General features: G+C 49.0%; 1 protein-coding gene across 1 annotated transcript in view; it reads right to left on the bottom strand.

The window, feature by feature from the left end:
• The window catches only part of LOC138513680 (V-type proton ATPase 116 kDa subunit a 4-like), a 4,716,919-nt gene that overhangs the window by 3,678,855 nt on the left and 1,017,160 nt on the right, over nt 1-20,904 (bottom strand). The window contains exon 7 of the mRNA XM_069628745.1: nt 5,875-6,001. Within this exon, the coding sequence (XP_069484846.1) occupies nt 5,875-6,001 (127 nt within the window). The remainder of the gene's footprint in view (nt 1-5,874; nt 6,002-20,904) is intronic.

Raw genomic sequence — 20,904 nt, forward strand, 5'->3', positions numbered from 1 at the left:
TTCTCTGAGCATGTGTCCCAGGATAAGACCCAAGAAATGGTAGCCCGTGATCCTGAACTGTAGGAAAGAACGATGGGGGTGTCAAATCGGTGCGTGTAAATACGCATCCTCAGATCCAGGGAGCACATCCAGTCTCCCTTGCACAATGTCTCTGCTATAAAAGCTGGCGTAACCATTTTGAATTTTTGCAGGGGTAAGGAGAGGTTGAGAGTGGAAAGGTCCAGCACAACTCTCAGGCCCGCCTGGTTCTTTTTCTGAATGGCGAAAATCCTGGAGTAAATGCCCAAGCCTCACTGGGAGGCTGGGACTTCCTCCACGCCCTGGCTCTGTACGAGCAACCGGATCTCCGCCAGAAGAGTTGCTGTACCAACTTGAGGGAGTGGAGGGGAGGAGGGAAGAGAGGCAGGGATGGGTAGGCGGCGCCCTGTGGATACTATGGAGTTGAACCAGGGGTTTGCGAAATTCTGGCGCCAGAAATGTGCATGGAGAGAAAGCCTGCCCCCCACTGGAGACACATGGACCCGGAGGGACGTATCATGCCTTCTTTCCCTCTGAGGCTGTTGCAGAGGACGGGGACTGGAAAAAGCTCTTACCCCCTCCCCCCCTTTGTCGCTTGCGCGGATGTTGAGTCGGCGAGCGGACCGGCTGCCTGGACCTCTGTTCTTGGAAGCCACGGAACCCTCCGGATGTACGCCCCTTGTCGGAGCACTGCTGTGACTGGGCGTATGATTTGGGCGTGGTCTTTGTCAGGATGGATAAAGACTTGCCCGTTTGTTTGCTGTTTTTCTTTTTGTCCAGCTCCTTGTCTGTGGTGGAGTGGAAGAGGTCAACCCCTTGAACGGCAGGTCTAATATGCGTTCCTGGACATCCGGGTTCAATTTAGTTGCACAGAGCCAGGCTGTTCTCATGTCCGTGGCGATGCAGATGGCCCGGCCAGAGGTTTCAATGTGGGCCAGGGTGGACTCCATGATGTCCTGCACCATCAACTTGGCCTCAGCCAGTCCCGCCTTGAAACGGGATTGGCTCTGCGTAGGAAGCTCTGGGAGGAAATCAGCAATTTCCCGCCATAACCTCTTGTTCGCGGTCGCCAGCATAGCATCGCGTTGGCCTGACGAAGATGCAAGTGTTAGGCAGAATTATATGCAGTACCCTTTGGGAACACCACACACAATTAAGACTACAAGTGACAGTACGAATTCACCTTTGGTACAAGCCCGTACTACACAGTTAAAATGGTAGCAGTGGCTGAGCAGCCAGACTTATCTCAAGAGTAAGTGAGCAGTATCAAATAGTTACAAAAAGGACAGCAATTACTATGATTCAGGCAAACACTGACTCAAGGTTTTCAAGTAAAAGAATATACATTTATTTTACTCTTCAGTTGTATAACATTACACTATTATAAGCAGTTTAAAAATCACACTCTTAATACACCACACAACTCCCAATAAGTTCCAGACAAGTTAAGCTCACAAAATGGGGGGCTAAATGGCACTCTAGCAACTTTAAAAGGGAGAGAAAGCAAAGTTAAATAGAAATTGAACCACACCAACAGGTAAGTACTCAGGGCAATTAAGCAAGAGGAACTACAGTGATAGAATCAGGTAGAAAAAGCTCAGGGCCAAAGTCAATGGGTCAAAAGTCTTTTGCTCAAGATCACACAGTTCAGGGTAGTTCACGGTAAAGTTCGTGCCACGGATTCTGGACAAGGTTGGTTGGCAGAAAAGTTAGTTCAAAGAGAAGGGAAGGACAAGCCCTCGTTTGGAGAAAGATTTCAAACACTTTCACCGTGGCTGAACGAAATGAACAACCGGATTTGCACAGTACCTTAAAACGGAGAGGAAGCTGTAGCTGAGGCGCACGTTCCTAGTAGTTCCTGCAGGCTCACGGTTCATGAAGCGACAGTCGGACTGACAAGTAGGAAGTCTGGAGGGTCCTGCACTACCCAGGGAAGAAACCAGCAGCAGAGCAAAGCAACAAATAAAAGGTGTGCTCCTTAAAACCCAAGCAGGGTCTGACCTTCCTGGCTCTCCGGCCCACTGTAGCTCTGTACAGCAAATTTGACCAGAGGAGGGGTCCTGGCTTGCAGTTTGGACAACCTGGTTGGTCCCACCAGCTCAAGGGAAGAAGTTTCCTCTCTGTTGTCGGATTCTGTGGATTCCACCTGCAGCAGGGCTTCACCTGTCGGTTCAGTCGTTGTAGGGGTCCTCTTCCTTCAGCTCCTCATTGGTTCTTTCATTCCAGTGGCGACTCTGCTCTTCCAGTCCCATAGACCTGCTTTTTATGCAGTTTTCCCCCATTCATACAGTCTGGCTGTCAATCACACAGCAGGGAGGCTGTCCTGAAAAGGACAGTCACCCAGCCAATCAAACAGGAGTGACACTTGGGTTACCAAGGGAACCCATGGCAGAGATCCTAAAACCCCTCCCTCACATCCTGCCTACCCAGACTTTCAGGCGCCTTAAGGAGTGCTTCTGTGCAGGGACCAAACCTGGTTTGGCGCGCAGAGTAAAACACGAGAAAGACATTTATAAAAAGAAATGGCGAATAAACCCAGCCGGAACCATAATAAAATATATATGGTCAAGCAGGTTTATGTTTGAGGCTAATATAATAGCCTAAAACAATACCATGGTTATACACGATAACCGCAGTATAAAAAATAGGGCAGTTACCACTGCCACCAGCCAAGTCTTAGTGTAAAGGGAGCGCGACAGTGCTCCAGCAAAGCTGCTGAGGGACTCATTAGGTAAGGGAAATCAGCCATTTATGAGAAATCTCTGCAACAGCAAGGACACCTTGGAATACATCTTCCTGTACGCCTCCAAGATCTTCTCCACCTTGCCTAGCAGTGCCACAGAGGAGGAGCCTGAGGACGAATGAGGCTTGGAGTATAGTGATGCCGCAGCGATCACCGAGGAGTGTGGCTGAGGATGGGCCGATAACAAGAGTGTATCCCCCTCCAGCTGCCTGTACTTGGCATCCAGGTATCTATTGACCGGCAGGACAGAGTGGGGCTTGCCTTCATGGGCAGGGCGACTACATCGGTCTGCAGTGGAATTGCCGTTTTAGCAGAGGAGCGTTGCATGAGGACCTCTGCGAAGACCCCCTCTGCTGGTTGCTTGACCTCAGGCTGAGGAAGGCCCAGGTATTCGGCCAGTCCTGCAAGACGTTCATGGAAGGCCTGATGGCCTGTCGGGGTCCTCCTCATCGTCTGTGTCCACCTGCAGGTCAGGAGGATCCTGCATCGGTGGAGGAGTGGTGGGAGCCGGAGGCTGGGGTGCCGGGACCGTAGCCGGAGGCTGTGGCATAGCTGGTACGGAACCGGCTGAGGAATCGGTTGGGGGGCCAGAGCAGGTGGCAAAGGCTGCGCTGGGGCCAGGGGCACTGGCGGAGGAGCCGGAGATGCTGGAAGCATTGGCGGGAGCACCTCCCTGATGGCATCCCCGAGGATGACCCCATCTGAGGGGACTTCATGAGTCAGAGGAACCCATCAAAGAACCTGTGCTCACAGGCTGGACGGGTTGTAGGGGATATAGACGGAGTAGCGGGAGGCTGCTGGAGGCACTGCATACACTGCCCATATGGACGTAGCAGGAAACTGCCCTGCGCAAATGAAGGATAGGCTGTAGGCCACCTACCTGGTCGACAACAGTCCCAGCTTGACACTCATTCTTCGCTGAATTCCCATTCCTGATGCGGCATCGTACGGGTGCTAATGTCTGGCACAGAGGCCATCTTATCGAGCTGCCTTCCACATGCCTGCGTCGTGTTGCTCAGTTCGCTGGGCCCCACTTCCTTCAGGACTCGAGTGTGGATCATGAGGCCTAACCTGCTCCTCAGGCCGAGGCCTGGTAGGCAGGACACCCTCAGCCCAGGGGCCGGTAGAGCTGCGTTTAGGCACCCCCTCGGACGTATTGCCGGTACTAGGGTATGGCCCCTCTGACATATTGCCAGTACAAGGGTGTGGACCCTCGGGTGAAGACCTGGTACAAGAACCTTCCAGTCCCTCAACACAGTCACCAGGAGGATCCGAGAATCTCTCGGCCCGTAGCCGGGGAGGCCTCAGTGCACGTGCTGGTAGTAGAACATGGGCGGACTCTCCCGCGCAAGCGAGTCCTTGGGAAGGAGTCTCCCCCTTGCAGGGTGCGATGGAGAACAGAGGCCCTACCTTGCGCCTGGATCGATGTTTGACAAACTCCTTCCGGTCCTCTGGAGGCGATTTCTGGAAGAGCTCCCTCAACCTGGCTAGCCTGTTCTTCAGAGACCTCGGTGACAGGGCATTGCACGCTGTACAATCTCGCCAACCGTGGTTTGGGCCAAGACAACGTAGGCAGAGGGCGTGGGGGTCTGAAGTTGGGAATAGCCCGTCGTGGAGGAGCGTGACGCCTGAAGACCAAGTACCTGTATGATGAAAATTCAAAAAAGACAGAAGAAGTATCCACGCGTGGAATTATATGGCCGAAGCGAAATCCAAGAGCGCTGGTGAATTTGGGCCGTTCCCGTTGGCGTGGAAAAGGGGACTGAGGTGTGGCACCGGAGGGTGCAGTGAGGGCAGTGCATGCTCACAGGGCCGCACCACAGCTCGCCTCTAAATTTAAAGGGGAAGAAGGTTTTTCTGGTGAAAAAGGTTCCGTCTCCTGTCACTTCGAAGGGACGCCCCTGCAGTATGGAGGAAAGGGAACGGGACGTAAGAGTACATCTCTAGATGTAGCACAGATAAGGAATGCCAGCTGAAGCTGTGCTATAGATGGTACTATGATCCACAAAGCTTCACTGTATGAATTCTGATTATCCTGATGAGTGCTGGAGGGGTTGTGGGAATCGAGGCACTTACTTTCACATGTGGTGGCAGTGCCCCAAGGCTCAAAACTTTTGGAAGGAAGTGCTCTCCCATTTTAAAGCCATGCTCAAGGTTTCCCTTCCTCTGGACCCTGTGGTGGTCCTTCTAGGTGGGTAGGAAGAGGGGGTATTTCCACTAAGAGGGAATACTGCAAAACATATCTCCTACCTCCTTCTAGCAGCCAGGATCTCCCTCGTCCGTAATTGGAAACACCCAGAGGGCCCCTTGATTCCAATCTTGTGGGGAAAGGTTTGGGAGATTCTGGCTGCGGAAAAGATCACAGCGTTAGCTGCCGGAAAATATGCATCTTATGTTGCAATATGGTTTCCTTTAATTGACTATGTACAGCACTTCTACTTTGGGGCGTACAGGGCACAAGTATACAAGTATGTAGTGTTGCTGTGAGACTTGTGGGGATGGGGGTGTGATAGGAGCTAGTTAAATTAGAGTCGGGGAGGACGATCTGTTGTCATGCACGAGAGAGTGGAGAGTATTCTTTTGTTTACATTGTGACTGAATTTGTGTCTTCATTTAATAGTATGCTTGCCCAATGTCTGTCTCTAAATAATTAAATAAAGCTGTGGGAAATATGGGGAAACATCAACACAGGGATGATGAATAAATCTCAAACCAGGAAAACCAATGGTTCACAAAGTAAAGCAAATAAGTAAAGTCAGAAAAAATTGTTAAGGGCTATCACGGCACGTTTGCAAAAAACTCTGAGGGCTCAAGTGGAGTTCTGCATTTGGGGGGATTGGTCAGAGAGCTTTTGAATTTTGAAAGGTTTAGTGTACTTCTGTGCAGATTTGCAGGATGTTTTGCTTATATTTCTAAAGGGATCTGTAATCTTAAATCTTAATATAAGGAAGATCCTACAATGCATAACCTCCCCGTTACATAGATTTCCTTATATGTCTGCTACCAAACACATCTACCGTAACCCACATGACTCTGAAGCCCAGATAATTTCCTATAAGAACATTTTCATCAATTAAATGTTAAAGACTACTCTCTATTGTGGTTCTACCTACCGTTGATGGGTTCTGAATGTTTAATGTCTCCTCACTGTATTTTATGCAAATGTTTCCCCGAGATACTCTCCACAATAAACGTTCGAAGGCAGGAATTTTCTTTCTGTCGATCATCCCTGCTATCAACCTGGGTGAGAAATATGAAGACAGAATGCAATTAATTAAATTAATTGAAAAATTAGGAAGGGAGATGGAATGGTCCAAAAACAACTGAAGTGTCACCAATAAAAAAACAAGCTCCAAAGTTGGACAACCCGATTTTTGCCATATTAAAAAATAGTCCTAGCAGGTATTTCATTAGCAACATAACAAATGGTACTGTTGCGTGGAGACATTTGATATTTTGTAGTTTATGTTCGCATTCTGGAAGTACCCACTCATTCCTACTCCTCCTTCGAATGCCTCTCTATCCTCTGGCTGACTCTTGCCACCATGTACAGGCCCCATGATCCAGTCTACCTCTTCCTCTCAGAGTGGTCTGATCTCACCTCTTCTCTCCTGGCCTCCACTTCCAAGCTTCTCTTCCTTGAAATCTTCAATATTCACACCGGCTCCCCTGATGTAGCCTCTGGACCCTTCCGCAACCTCTGACTCTTCCTTCCGGTTCGATGCACTAAGCCGGACACACTTTGGATGCCCTCATCTCAGCAGACATCCCCATCTCCAACCCTCTCACTACGCCTCTCCTGGTTTGATCATGCTCTCCTGTACTCTCACATGGACCTCGTGTGTCGCCTGGCTAAGCCCCCGCCCGCACTGCAAGTCTCCTTCTCCGTAATTTGACCAATGAAGCGAGTGCCAGTTGCTGCTTTAGCCACCCCCTTCATTCCTCCTCCTGCCTGCCACCGACTCTCACACAGACACAGCCCTTACTAACCTTCAACTCTTCATCGCCAACGCTCTGGACATCCTTGACCCTGTCATGAGGATCTGCATGAAGCCTGCCTCCAAGTGCAACACCTTGTATGACACCGGCCTAGCCTCTCTGAAACGGAAGTGCAGAGCATGCTTCGAGCACATGCTTCGAGCACATCCTCCGACAGACTGGCCTGCCGCCTGCTCCAAAGGCAATGCAGACTATCCATCAGCTCGAAGAAAAAGGCCTATATCCAAGCACACATCTCTGGGGCCACTAATAACACAACTGAACGTTTCAAAATCTGCAAGGAACTTGCCAATCCTACTGCAGTCTCCATTTCTCCTCTGCCTTCCCTGGCCCTCTGCACTGCACTGGCCTCTGCCCTTCATTACTAAAACTCAGGATATCCTGTCCTCACACTTCTCTACACCACTCCCCTCTCCCTCCCTTGCTCTCAGGTCTCCCTTGGGCCCACTCTCTGCTTCACTACTACTCTCCGCTCTCACCCCTATCACCTAATGAGGTTTCTAGACTAGTTCACTCTATAAAAGACTCATCCAAACAGCTGCTCCCCTGCTCCTCCAGGACTATCGAGGACAACATTGCCTCCCTTGCTTGAGCCTTGGCTGATTTCTGCAATCACTCCTTTGCCACTGGCTCTTTTCCGCTACTCCTTAAGCACTCCCTTGTGCACCCCCCCCTCTCCTCAAAAAGCCTTCTGCCGACCCCTCCTGTCCAGCTAACTACTGACCTATCTCCATTACCCCCTTCCTGGGCAAACTCATGGAGAAGCTGGCCATCTCCCAGCTTATCCACCACATTGAATCTGTTGGTTGTCTCCACGACCACCAGTCTGACTTCAGAGCAGCCAGAGGCACGGAAACGGCACTCCTGAACATCTGTGAAGACTTGCTCTCTAATCTCAATTCCAACTCTCCTTCCGTTCTCATCCCTCTTGACCTTTCCTCTGCCTTTGATACGGTCAATCATGCCACCCTTATAAATCGGCTCCATGATACCCTTGGCATAACAGATCTGGCTCTGGACTGGTTGACCTCCTTCCTCTCTTACCAACATTCCCTGGATCAACTGGGCCCTTTTCTCTCCTCCATCACACTCTCCACCTGTGGTGTCCCCCAGAGCTCTATCCTCTCGCCCGGGCTCTGCAACATATACCTTGCACATCCAGCCCATTTGATCTCTGCCTTCTCCCCTAACTTCTAGTGTTATGCGGACGACACACAGCTCTCCTTCAAGCTTCCCTCCACTGCCTCCTCATCTTCCTCTCTCATTCGTGACTGTCTGCTATTCAGCATTAAGAACTGCTAACAATCTCTGCCTTAATGCCAGTAAGACTGAGATCCTCATCATTGGGACCCCTGCTCCCTCCAACTCTCTGGCCGCCCCGCATATACCTCCTGCCCATACCCTCCTTTGAGGCTAAAAACCTCGGTGTCATCTTTGACTCCTCTCTCTCCTCACGTCACAGGCCTTGCCAAGAAGGTCAACTTTCAGCTGCACCTCCTCAGAGGCATTCTCCTTTTCCTCATCTTTCCCCAGAAACTCAATGGGCCTCATTACAAGTGTGGCGATCCGGAATCATAGGTGCTGGTAGCACCGTACTGGCACCCATTTCCGAACTGCCACACTATGTTGGCAACTGTGCCAATGCTTCCGTGCCCCCATTCCCATAGAGTCCTATGGGGTGCCATGGAAATGGGGACTAACATTTTACAGCACTGACTTGTAATGTCCAGGTGGCACCGGGAAGTAAGGCGCCGGAAAGGTGTTACGAGTCCGGCGGCAACGGACCAAGAGCACCCGCAGGGTTACTGCCTGACTCGTAATGAGGCACAATGTCTCCAGAGCTCTGATCCTCTCCAGGCTGGACTACTGCAACAGCCTCTTTCTCAATCTGCCTTAAGCCTCCCTTCGCCCCTTCAACTAATCCAGAATAGGACTGAGAATTATCCTTGGCTTGAGCCCAGGGACCGTATCTTTCCAGCCCTAATATCTCCCCACTGGCTCCTGGTTGTTGCAAGGATCGAGATCAAGACCCTCTGCAGCATCCACAAGGCTTTCTGGGGCCTGAGGCTCGGTTACATCCAACTCTCTCTCCCTAAATACCTCCCTGCTACAGCCCTTCGGTCTTCTAGCACCAGAGTGGGGGGTAGATCTCCCTCATTCCCAGGTGCATCCCTCTGGAATGGCCTCCCTGCCCCCCTCTGAAACTTGATCCAGATCTCCTTAAATTCCAGAAGCTTCCAAAAACCCTCCTTTTCACTTCCTTCTTCCCCTCCTGTGCTAATGTCCCCCGCTGTCTCTTGACTGGCTGCCTGGTTCCTTCTGATTCTTACTGGGCACCGGGCCCTCCTCAACCAGTCTATACCCCTGCACTTGGTCTCCTCTGCCCCCCCCCCCCAGCCTGCACTTGCCCTTTCCGTGCTACCTCCTCCTGCATTAGCCTGGTTGGGCCTGCACCCATTTGAGCCCTTCCAGCCCTGTCCCTTGTACTTAGCACGTGGACCTTCTTTACCCTGCACTCTCTGCATTCCCCTGGCATGTGTCCACCTGGCCTCCCCTTAGCTATCGCCTAACCCATGGGACATGTTTCTGCCCAAACCAGCACTTCCCGCCTCCCCTCTCCCCAGTACTTCTTGTTACTGCACTTGCACGATCCGAATGACAGAAGGCCTAGTAGGACCATTATTACTTGATTATGAAGTGTATGTATGTTTAATTTTATCTTAGTGAAATTTGTTTAGTCTAATTGGATGCATTTTTGTAAAGGTTTGTAATAACCATAAACAAATAAAAAAATAAAAAGTCGGACCATTTTTGTTTTTCTTCATCCCTGTCCCTCCCACCCTCCTCCCCCCCCCCCCCCATCTTTTGTCTTATTGCACCTTGAAACAACTTTTGCTGTATAGGCACATTACAAATACAGAATACATAAATAAATAACTTTCAAGATGGTATTGTCTACTAACTAAAGGTAAGCTTTTTCCACCTTCCTGCTCCATTTGTGTTCTTGGAACAGCATCAAGAGGCAGTATAATCTTAGTAGTATTGTTCTGCTTGCCCCCCAGAAGAATGCTGCTTTAGTACATTTTCTAATGCCTCTTAACTATGGAGACTCAAAACCCTGATGATCAGTGAAGATTGCAGTGGTACCTAAGAGAATGGTCCTCTAGCATCAAGCCAATTTTCCTATTCCTGGGTGTGGAGTCAGGAAGCATGGATCCCATCCATGGAAGCTGGCTTCAGTCTTGAAGAGGTCTGAGGTACTGTAAAAAGCCAGCTCACAGCATGATTAAGAGAATGTCTCATCTCAGAAATGTATAAAAGTGAGTGGTCCACAGCTTGAGTCCATATAGGGAAATATCTACCAGAAATTTGAGATCCCCACCTTTTGAGATTAGACAACACCAAGTAGCCTGTCCTATGTAATGTGTCATGATGGATGCCAAGAGCAGTACTGTCTGATCAATAGGTTTATTTCTGGGCTTTGTATGAGTAGGGCCGAATGGAAACATGAGCTAAGAGATATCCACTGTGAATAATAACAAGCAGGATGGGCATTCCAACTGAATTGTCCCTGCCGCCGGTATGGGTTAGATAGACTTTCAAACTACCCTGTAGATAACGTCCAACTCCTGAGAGTTCTCTGAAGGTTAACACTCAAGGTTTGCGCTTTGAATCACATTATAAAAACACTATAAATAAAATAAATACATCACCTCCCCTCCTTTCATGGTTCAGGTTTCCTAGTCTAGTTGCAGGCTTTCCAGTGCAATGCACCCCTACACTACTTCTAGCACACATCTGTTGAGCAGACAGGTCCAACAGGCCCGACAGTATGGTCAACAGGTTGGCTTGGGCTTTGGGAATCCTAGACTCCTTCTCCTTTCACCTCTCTAATTTGACCGTAATCTCGCTGTCCCTACCTTGTTCCTCCTCTGACTTTCTGGTCCTGACTAGGAACATCCAGGCCCACTGGAACCTCATGTTCCTATTGTATATGCCTTGGCATGCTCTACATTTTAGTTCATCCCTGGGTCTTCTCCATTGCACTCCCACCTTTTCTATGTTTCTCTGTTCCCCTGATGTGACAGGTTCTGTCTCTCTCTGGGATGCTGCTGTCCCAACCTCCTCCTGGCCCCTGTCTTATCCCCTCCTTTCTAGGTCTGGTCCCTCATGGTAACTCCTCCTCTCCTTGGAGCAGTTCTCTTTATAATCTCACCCCTTCTTCGTTCCACTGGTCCCTTTTCACTACTTCATTCTGACCACGCCAGAGTACAGTTTATATAATTTCTGCTAGAACCTCCTCTATTACCTCCTGTTCCATTAGATCGTACTTGCTTCCCGAGGTTCTCAGTTCCTCCTTGACATTCTTTAGTGCAACTGCCTCTGTCCAATTACCCCCCCCCCCACGATGTGATCTCCTCGTTAACCTCCTTAAATACCACTACCTACTATTGTTCATCATCTACTCCTAATGTCACCACATCCTCCTTAGCTCTCTCCACTTCCACCATCTTATTTGTTTGCGCCTGCCACCAACTAGACTGCTCTTCTTTCAAACCTCTCCAAACATCAACCTTCTCCAAATTCAAACAATCTGCTCCCACAACCCTCACTGCCAGACTGGGCTGCTTGTCTTTTATATTTTCTTCCATCCTTCTCCCGGGTGGATTTTTTTTGAGGGTCTGCCCCTGTGAGGCATAAGTAGGTAAGGTCTGGGATTGGCTAAATTTAGGGGAGGAATGGCTCATTGGGTTTAGGTGCTAAAACCAAGCCTGTATCTGGCTTATCTTCCATCTTTGAATTTACATGTAACCCTCTAAGCCTCCACATGGCCGTCTGTACTGAGCTGCTTGCGTCCTGCATGTGTTTTCTTTGTTGAAAAGAAGCTAGGTTGATTCTCTGTCCTCTCTGGTTCAGAATTATCATTGTGCAAGTGGGGAGTGTGACAATTTGCTTCCACAGCACAGGCTTGTTTTGCAGGGTAACCCAGGAGCTGTGATGCTTCCTCTTGCAGCTGTCTCTCCATGTTGGAAAATTGGAGACTCGATACATTGTATCTGCAAAATTGCAGCATTTGTAGTGGGTTCAGTGGACCTCGAAATTCAGTCTTTGTGATGTGTCATGTGAGTTGGCAACAAGGCCACTGTTCCTTAAAGAGAAACCTATCCTATTGACATTGGGGTTTTTGTTCTGAATAGTGCCAGCTTCAGCCCTTTCATTTGGGGAGAGGGCTTCTTTTCCTTAGCCTAATTACCCTTGCAAGTGAGCAGGTCAGGGTCTGAGCTCCTAGCACCGGTCTTGGTAATGTTAACGATCAGAGCCCTTGAAATTCTGAGACGATAATAGTCTGCACTAAGTAAGTAAGTGAATATGATACATTTAACAATTGAGATACAGCAAATAGGCCTGACAAAGATTCTGCAGTTTTACCAAGTGCACATTAAGGGATGAAGACAAGGGAGGACAGACAGACGATCTTTAAGCAAAAGTGCATTTGGATCGTGCAAGTGCACAGACGGTCTAGGGAGGGGGAGGTCCAAGTGTACCCAGTCGGTGGAGACTGGGTAAGTGCAGAGAGAGACATTCTCTTGTGTTAATTCTCAAATGCATTGAGGGAGGGTGGGGTGCAGGGCCCTGAGGCAAGTGCATGGAGGACTGGCAGGGGTGCCCTGGACTTGTGAGACTCTGAAGTACTCCAGGTGGCCAGTTGGCAAGCTGTAGGGAAGAGGAGGGAGGGATGGAAAGAGCAAAGAGCTAGGTTAGCCTGGTAGAGGGAGAGAGAAGGAGGAGCAGAAGAGGAAGGTCATGAGGAGTTTTCGGAACTTACGAAGATCAGGCTCAAGACAGAGGGTGGGTGAGAGGCTGTTCCAGAGGGAGGCACTTGCTGAGGATAAGGAACTCCCTCCAAATATCTGCTTGGAGAACCGGCTCACTTGCAGAAGTTTGAAGGTAGATGAGCAGAGGGCTCGTGAGGGACAGTATTTAGGTAGGCACCATTGCAGGTTGGTAAGTCCCAGGCCCCAGAAAGCCTTGTGGACAATGCAGAGGGTCTTGAACTTGATCCTCGCAGCCACAGGGAGCCAGTGAAGGGATTTTAGTGCCAGAGAGATGCAGTCCCTGAGTTTGAGGCCAAGGATAAGTCTTGCGGTTCTGTTCTGGATGAGTTGCAGAGGGCGCAGGGCAGAATCAGGGAGGATGAGAAAAGGCTGTTGCAGTAGTCCAGCCTGGAGAGAATCAGGGCTCTGGAGACAGTGAGGGTAAAGTGAGAAAAGGTAGAGTGCCTCTTGAGGAGGTGCAGATGGTAGTTGGACTTTTTTGAAATGTCAGAAATGTGAGAGAAGGAGAGAGTGGTGTTGAAGATAACCAAGGTTTTTGGCCTCACAGGTGGGTGTGGGCGAAGGTCCAAGGGAGGCCGGCCAGAGTGAAAGTGGGAAAGCGGGAGCAGGAGTCCCAATGCGAACGATCTCAGTCTTACTGGCATTGAGGCAGAGGTGGTTTGCAGCACACCATGACTGAATAGCGGACAGACAGCCGGATATGAGCGAGGAGGCGGCGGCTGAGGGTAGCCTGAAGGCTAGTAGAGTGTCATCTGTCTAACATTGGAAGTTAGAGGTGAAAGTGGCAATCACATGTGCCAAGGTAGCCATATAGACGTTGAAGAACCAGGGGGACAGGTTTGATTCCAGGGGAACGGTGCAAGTTGAGAGAGCAATAGTGGAGAGAAAGGCTCCGAGTTCCACCTGGGATGGGTGGTCGGATAGAAAGGAGGTTAACCACGCCAAAGCCTGACCTGTGATTCCCAGAGTGTCAAAGAAACGTGCGATCAGGGTGTTGTGGTTTACTGTGTCAAAGGCAGAGGAGAGATCAAGGAGAATGAGGACAGAGGGAGTGTTAGAGTCAAGATTTGAGCGCAGGTCTTCACAGGTGTTCAGAAGAGCAGTTTGTGCCTCTGGATGCTCTAAAGCCAGACTGATGGTCATGGAAGCAACCAATAGATTCAGTGTGGAGGGTCAGCTGAGAGATAGCCAACTTCTCCAGGTATTTGCCCAGGAAAGGAGTGAGAGAGATCAGGTTGTTTGCCGGAATGGAGGGGTCGGCAGAGGGTTTCTTGAGCAGAGGGTGTACAAGGCAGTGCTTAAGAGCAGTTGGAAAAACTCCAGTAGAAAAGGAGAGATTGCAGAGTTCAGTCAAGGCTGGGGTGAGGCAGTCAATATTGTCCTCAATGGTTTTGGAGGGGCAGGGGTCCACCTGTTTGGATGAGGACTTCATAGACTGGACTTGTCTAGTGATCACATCGGGTGTGACGGGTGAGAGAGGAGAGGGAAAGTGGAGGGGGGACCAAGGCAGGCTCCGGTGTTGGTGTATGCTGTGGTGTGGAGGAAATGGAGGAAAGGATGTCTTGGGTTTTTGTGATGAAGTGTGCAGCCATGGCCGAGCAAAGGCCCTGGGTGGGTGACACACAAGAAGAGGCTGCTGCATCTTCCCAGATAGACGAGCATGGTGGAATGTGACTTGACCTTTGGTACTGGGCCTTGGTAAGAAAATGTGACTGTCCACTGACATGTGCCAGGGACGAGGTCAAAGTGTCCAAGAGTTCCTCACCATACCTCCCACTATGCCAAAGGCCCGCTGGATCGGGTGGCACTCACCCCCCTGGGTCACTGCCTTGGTGTTTCCCATAACCACGCAGGGGAACTCGTCACAAATGCTATATATTTATGAGGGTCTATAATTCCATGTTTAGCTCTCAGTGCCCTACAGGAGGTAAATTATCCATTTGCATATCAGTCTGGTCCCACACACAAGTGCAGTCCTCCAGCATTGAAATTATACTATTCGACTCTACACAAGAAGACCAGTCACATTGCCAGACACTTGTTTCTGCCTTGTTGGGCATCATCAGTGAGGTACAGTGTCTCTTTAGGCACAAAGAGCAAGGGGTCTACATATAGATTACCCTTACTAACTTAGGGTGACCCCCAACCATTTCAGCATTTACCACACATGTGGGAGCCCCTCTGCTGAGAATGATCAAATCCAAATAACCTGTTCATTGGGATGGTATCAAATAACTACAGTCTACAATCATGTTAGCTTTATTCCCCATACCAGAGGAGAAATATTCATTTGCATATCAGTTTGGTCAAACCCACAAGGGCAGTACACCTACAAAAGTGCTAGCAATTCAACTCTGAAGAAGAGTACAGACAGAAATCACAGACATGGGTTTCAGCCTTGGTGGACATTAACAGGTAAGTGTGGCTGAGGTACAGTATCTTTCTAGGCACACAGTGGAACTAGCCCCCGTCTGGATATAATATGTTGATTGCAAGGGATGCATATTTTGATTTTATCAGTTTGGTAAGTAAAGGATTGGATGGAATTTGTCTCAACTCTAAGCAACTGTTGTAATTTAGGTATCACAGAGAAATAACAAAAATATGAGGAGTCACTTGGATGTTCATTTCTTTGTAAATGATCAAATTATGTGCACCACATTGTACTAGTTCTAATGTTATCTTACATGCCAACAGCCGCCACCCTAAAACATCTAAAGTGGAGCATTCTAAGAATAAGACAACACTGCTCAGAACAGCATATTTTGAAGCACAATTAAGAGTCATAGCAGAAATATTTCTAAAAAGGATGCTACCCATGAAATTATATTTCAGTGGTATATATAGTGTCAGAAAACGATGTTGAGAACAGCTACACCACAAGGAAAAGACAAACTCAAATAATTAGACTTATCACAAAAAAGTGACCTCATTCTGTCAAATTAAAAATCAATAATTTAATACTTCGGCCAGAGACCTGGTTCTGAGAGAAATGTTAGAGCATAATTTGGCAATCACATACAGAAAACCACCTTCTTCTGAAAAACACTTAGATACTGAGTTGTTTTGGAAACTTAAAAACAAGACCAGGTACCTGGCTCTCTACAGCTACAAAAAAACATTTGTTTTACAAATGAAGCAGATGCGAAGCCTCCTATTATGCATGCATACAAAAAATATCATAACTTGTTAAAGTGCATTTATTACATATGTGAGCACCTTTTCCTGCAAAAAAAACTAAAATGGGAGAGCCAACTACCAACTTCAAAACATGCAGACAAAATTAGTAAGTGAGTTTCACATAACCAGTGGCAAAACCTTTCTCAGAGAAGCACAATAGTGACATTCAGCTAAGCTAGCCACCTTCTTCGTCATTGAACGTATTGAGAAGAAAAACATTGGGAATGCAGACTAACCATGGACCTAGGGACAAAATTATTGGATGGACACACTATGGAAAAGGAACTTTCAAAATTCATTGGCGTCTCAATCTACAAATACACCAAACGAGCATTAGTTAAGCCAGCAGTTTTGACATTGGCAACTGTTTATTGCTTTTCTTACGAGTAACATGCAGACAAATAACATGAGTAATACGCACAGTAAAAATACTTCTCTTCAATGTAGTGTACATCAGTCTTTTTATTATGTGTATTACTAATGTTACATGTGAGTGAACACTAACTTGAAGACGTGTTTGGAATTATTAAGGTAAGCATGGTGGTTTTAAGGGTTAGAGTCGCGGGCTATGGGTGAGCAAAGATGAAAGGGAAAATGCTGGAGATAAGCTGGGGGGCTGTAAGATTTGCATTTTGAGCAGATAGGCTTGGGTGAGCTAGAATCATCAGGGGTAGGAAGAAGTCAGCTAAGGTGGGTGGATTGGTGGGGACCGACAGGGGTGAGGTGAGCTGAGGTGGGTGGTTGCAAAGGGATGGGGAGGGAAGGTGAGGGGTGGGGTAGTGTGGGTGGGGTAAAGCGGGATTTGTTGGGTGAGGCAGAGAGGATTATGGCATACAGGGATGAGGTAGGGTGGGTGGTTAGAGTGGGGTGAGTGGCAGAGAGTGTGACAGAGGGTAGAGTGAAGGCAGTGGGGTGGGGCAGAGGAGTATAGAGCAGGGGGTTAACTGGGGCAGAGTGAAGCCAGGCGGTACATTAGGCTCAGGCAGAATGTGTGGTGGGGGTGACAGCGGAAGAGTGAGGTGAAGTTGGGTTTGGTGGTGGTAAAATCAAATGGGCTTACTGTGGGGTAAAGATGAGGCAGGATATGTGGGGGTTGGGTGGGGTAGAATGGGTAGCAATAGAATGAGGTGAGGTGGGATAGAGGGAGTGGAGTACTGGTGTGTTTTGGGTTGGAGTGGGCTAAGGTATGGATAGGTTTGTTTGATGGGGTAGAATATTGGGGTCAGTGGAGTGGTGAGGAAGCGTAGTGGGGTGGGTGTGGTGCAGAGTAGTATAGTAGATTGGTGTGATGGGGTAGATTTGTGTGGTGGGCTGGAGTAGTAGAGTAAAGGGAGAGTGGATTGGGCAAGATTGTTTGAGATAGGTTAAAAGTACAGTGTGATGAGTTAGGGTAAACTGATGTAGGGTGGTTGGTGTAGAGGTTGGTGGGAGGAATAGGATAAGGTGAAGACAGAGTGAGACTAGAGCCAGGTGAGGTAGTGTGTGTGGAAGTAGAGAGGGTGGCAGTGAGTGCTGTGACATTCAGGTAGAGTGAATGGGGAAGAACGTGTGATGGGGTAGAGTGGTGGAGCAGTGGGGTGGTGTAAAGTGGTGGGGTATTGGGTGGAGGTTTGTGGGCTGATAGGCCTTGTTCAAATGAAGTAAAGTGGTGAAATGAGGCCGTGTGGTGGTGGAGAGTGGGTACGTTTGTGTGGTGAAGTGGGTTTAGTTGTGGGGTGGTCATGTCGACTGGTATGGTGGTGTGGAGTATTGTGTAGTGGTGTGAAGTGGCATGGTGGCATTGAGTGGTGTAGTGATGGGGAGTGCTAGTCTAGTAGGGTTGAGTGAGTGGTGTGGAGGAGTGGTGTTGTCGTTTGATGTGAGGTGGTAGGGTAGAGGGGTGGTGTGAAGTGGTTGTGTGTAGTGGTGGTATGGTCTAATTGAGTTTTGGTATGGAGTATGTGGTGTGGGGTTGGGTGGTATGCCAGAATGTTGATTTGAAGGGACATAGTGGGGATATGTTGGTGTGGAGTGAAGTACAGATGTGGTGGACTGGGGAGGTGGTATGCAGTGGTGGTTTGGCATTGTGGAGCAATCCTGTTGTGAAGTTGAGTTGGGTGGTGGTTGGTTGGAAGTGTGAAAGGTGGTGAGGTGGTATGGAGTATGATGGAGTGGTGGTATGGTGTAGTGGCATAGGGAAATTGAGGGGTGGTGTGGAAGTGTGGCAGAGTGGTGGTGTGGTGCTGTGGTGGAGTGGAGGTGTGGATTGTAGTGGTTTGATGGTTTGTTAGAGTGTTGATGTGGAGGGGTGGAATGGTGGTGTAAAATGTGATGATGTGGGTGTGCAGTGGAGGTATGCTGTGGAGGTGTGCTTAGGTAGTGGAAGGGAAAGGTTGTGTGGTGGTATTCAAGAGCGGTGCTGTGCCTGAGTTGAGTGGTTTGGTGGTAGTGGTGGTGGTGGTGGTGGTGATGTAGGGAGGTATGTTGGGGTTGTGGATTGGGGTGTGAGGTGGAGTGGTGGGGTGTTTGTGTGATGTGAAGGTCTGGTGGTGTAGAATGCTGGTGTGAATTTGTGGTGGTGTGTGGTGGAATAGGTGGTGTAGAGTGGTAGTGTGGTGGTTTGGGTTGTGGATTGGGGTTGTGTGGGGTGATGTGGTGGTATAACAAAGTTACTCGCCGTAGTGACTACCTTACTCCTAGACCATAGTCCCCTTTCCTCCATACTTTTGTGACATTCTGTCCTTCGGGACGGGACCACTTTGAAGCATCAATAAACTTTGTCCTCCTTTTATTTTTACGTGGGGCCATCGCACGTGGCCGTAAGACGGCCTTCCTGAGCTCCACCCCGCACATCGCCCCTCAGTCCTTTTCGATCACCAAAGTGGAAGGACCATTAGCAAAATAGAGGAAACTTTTAAGATTGGACAGCGGGTGGGCGTATGGGGGAAAGGGGACTATGGACTAGGAGTAAGATAGCCACTACGGTGAGTAACTTTGTTATACTCCTACATGCCGTCCCCTTTCCTCCATACTTTTGGGAGATTCCCAAGCACGGACCAAAGAAACGGGAGGATGGAAATGTCCCTTACTGGAACATGTTTTTAAGAACTGCCTGGCCAAACTGTGCATCAGCCTAGGAGCTCAGGTCAAGCCAACACTGTCAAGTAAAAATAAGGGCGCCTGGCGGAGTCCTGATCTACCCAGGGGGGTACGTATATAATAATCAAAAATAATCAGGATGCAAGATCCTACAAATCAGCAGGCTATGGTTCTGAACAGAAGAGTTTATTTCAGAAACCACAAGTGTTATTGTTCAATTAGTTTACATGGCTTTCGATAAGCACGAAAGGCTCAAAAAGAACGGACAAGAGTGATTGAGTTTGGTGGAAATACAGATTGAGTATTAACCTCTTTTGTATTGAGGTACAGAGTTCCACCTAAGGGCACAGTGGTATAGAACAGTTAGAAGAACATGCACTTATACAGTAGTGCACCGGGGACATAGGGTGGTCCAGGGTATCGTAAACACGGGGTGTACACAACATAATCTACAACACATACACGAAAAAGGGTATTTGCAGTTGTGTCACTGGGGATCGACACAGGTGTGTTTCGGCCAGAAAGGCAGAATTGTTGCCTGGATGGTATTGGCCTTCTTCAGGATGAGCACAAAATGTGGTGTAGTCCGTTTTGTCTGTGAATAGAGAAGGATTTGTAAGGATCGCAGGGTCCAATTGTGTTATTTAGTGTTTCATAATTGAGGCCTAGTATTGCCATATCGAAGGATAGCTCACCTGCTGCTGTGGTAGCAGTGGTGATGCTGTACAGAACCATCCAAGGATTAGTGCTAGATGGTAGGTGCGAGAAAGCACTAGGGGGAGCCGTGGTTTCCTGAGGTATCGATTTAGTCAAGATCCTGTCGGCTTGAGGAGGGCCTAAAAAGGTCCCTTGTCTGTAAAAAAACCAAAGATGGACGTGAGTATGAAGCGTCGATACAAGCGTCTAGAACTAGGGTGAGGGTGTCCCTGGTCTAGTGAACACTGTTGGACGTTTGTGTAATGGTGAATGCCATACGTGCATAAACGCTCCAGGGAGTGTGGGCAACGTGGTGTCAACTATTGCCTTAAGTGATCTAGGGTGTGAAGGGTATTACCGACCCATTGTGTGAGGACAAGTTGGTTTAAAAATAGCGCAAAAATAGTGCCCATGTTGAAAAGTGTGTCCGAACTAGTGGTGCGTCTGTGTTCCTCTGATGGATCACAGTGCGCAGGAAGGGCCGAATAGCAACGTGTGGTTGCTGTGCATTTTATACACAAAATGGTAATGTGGACCCAAACGGAGAAGGAGGTGGTTCCGCTATCGTAGCGTACCCGTGAGTGAGTAAACGGATCAGTGTAGAGGGCACAGCCTCTGGAGGCGTGAACGCTGGATTTTGGCACTTACCGCGAGCCGTGAGAGCAACGTGCGTCGTCGGGGGATCTGTTGCTGTAATGGTAGCTGTAACATCCAAATGATATATGATATGGCATTTGTAACGTGCCTATACACAAGTGTTTCAAGGCGCGACGAGGCAGGGAGGGGGGAACAAGGGGAAGACAGACAACGATCCTACTAGGCCAGATGTCATTCAGACCGCGCAAGTGCAGGGGGAGGGGGAAGGGAAAAGTGTAAGGGGAAGGGGAGGGGGGAAGTGCAGTACAAGTAAGTAGAATAAAGTAAATACATAGGGCCAGCTGGTGGCAAGTGCAAGGTAAGTGCAGACAAGTGCTGGGAAAGGGGGGGCTGTAGGGATACAGAAACAGTCCCTCAGTGCAGGGGTTGCCAGGGAGGCAGTGCAAGAGGAGAGTGGCTGGGCCCAGGACCGAGGTCGGTGAGAGTGGCCCAGTTGCAGATTAGGTGCAGATTCAGTCGAAAATTTAGCAGGGGAGAGGGAGAGAGAAAGCAGAAGCAAAGAGGAAGGTTTTGAGGTGCTTCCTGAACCGGAGATGGTTCTCCTCAAGTTTCAGGGAGGCAGGAAGGCTGTTCCAGAGGGAGGCCCCTGCCACGGCGAGAGATCTACCCCCAGCTCGTTGCTTAGAGAAGCGGCTGACCCTGAGGGAGTTGGAGATGGATGAGCGAAGGGCTCGGGAGGGAAGATATTTAGGAAGA

This window comes from Ambystoma mexicanum, chromosome 12 (assembly GCF_040938575.1).
Source record: "Ambystoma mexicanum isolate Mex_15411 chromosome 12, UKY_AmexF1_1, whole genome shotgun sequence".
NCBI lineage: Eukaryota > Metazoa > Chordata > Amphibia > Caudata > Ambystomatidae > Ambystoma > Ambystoma mexicanum.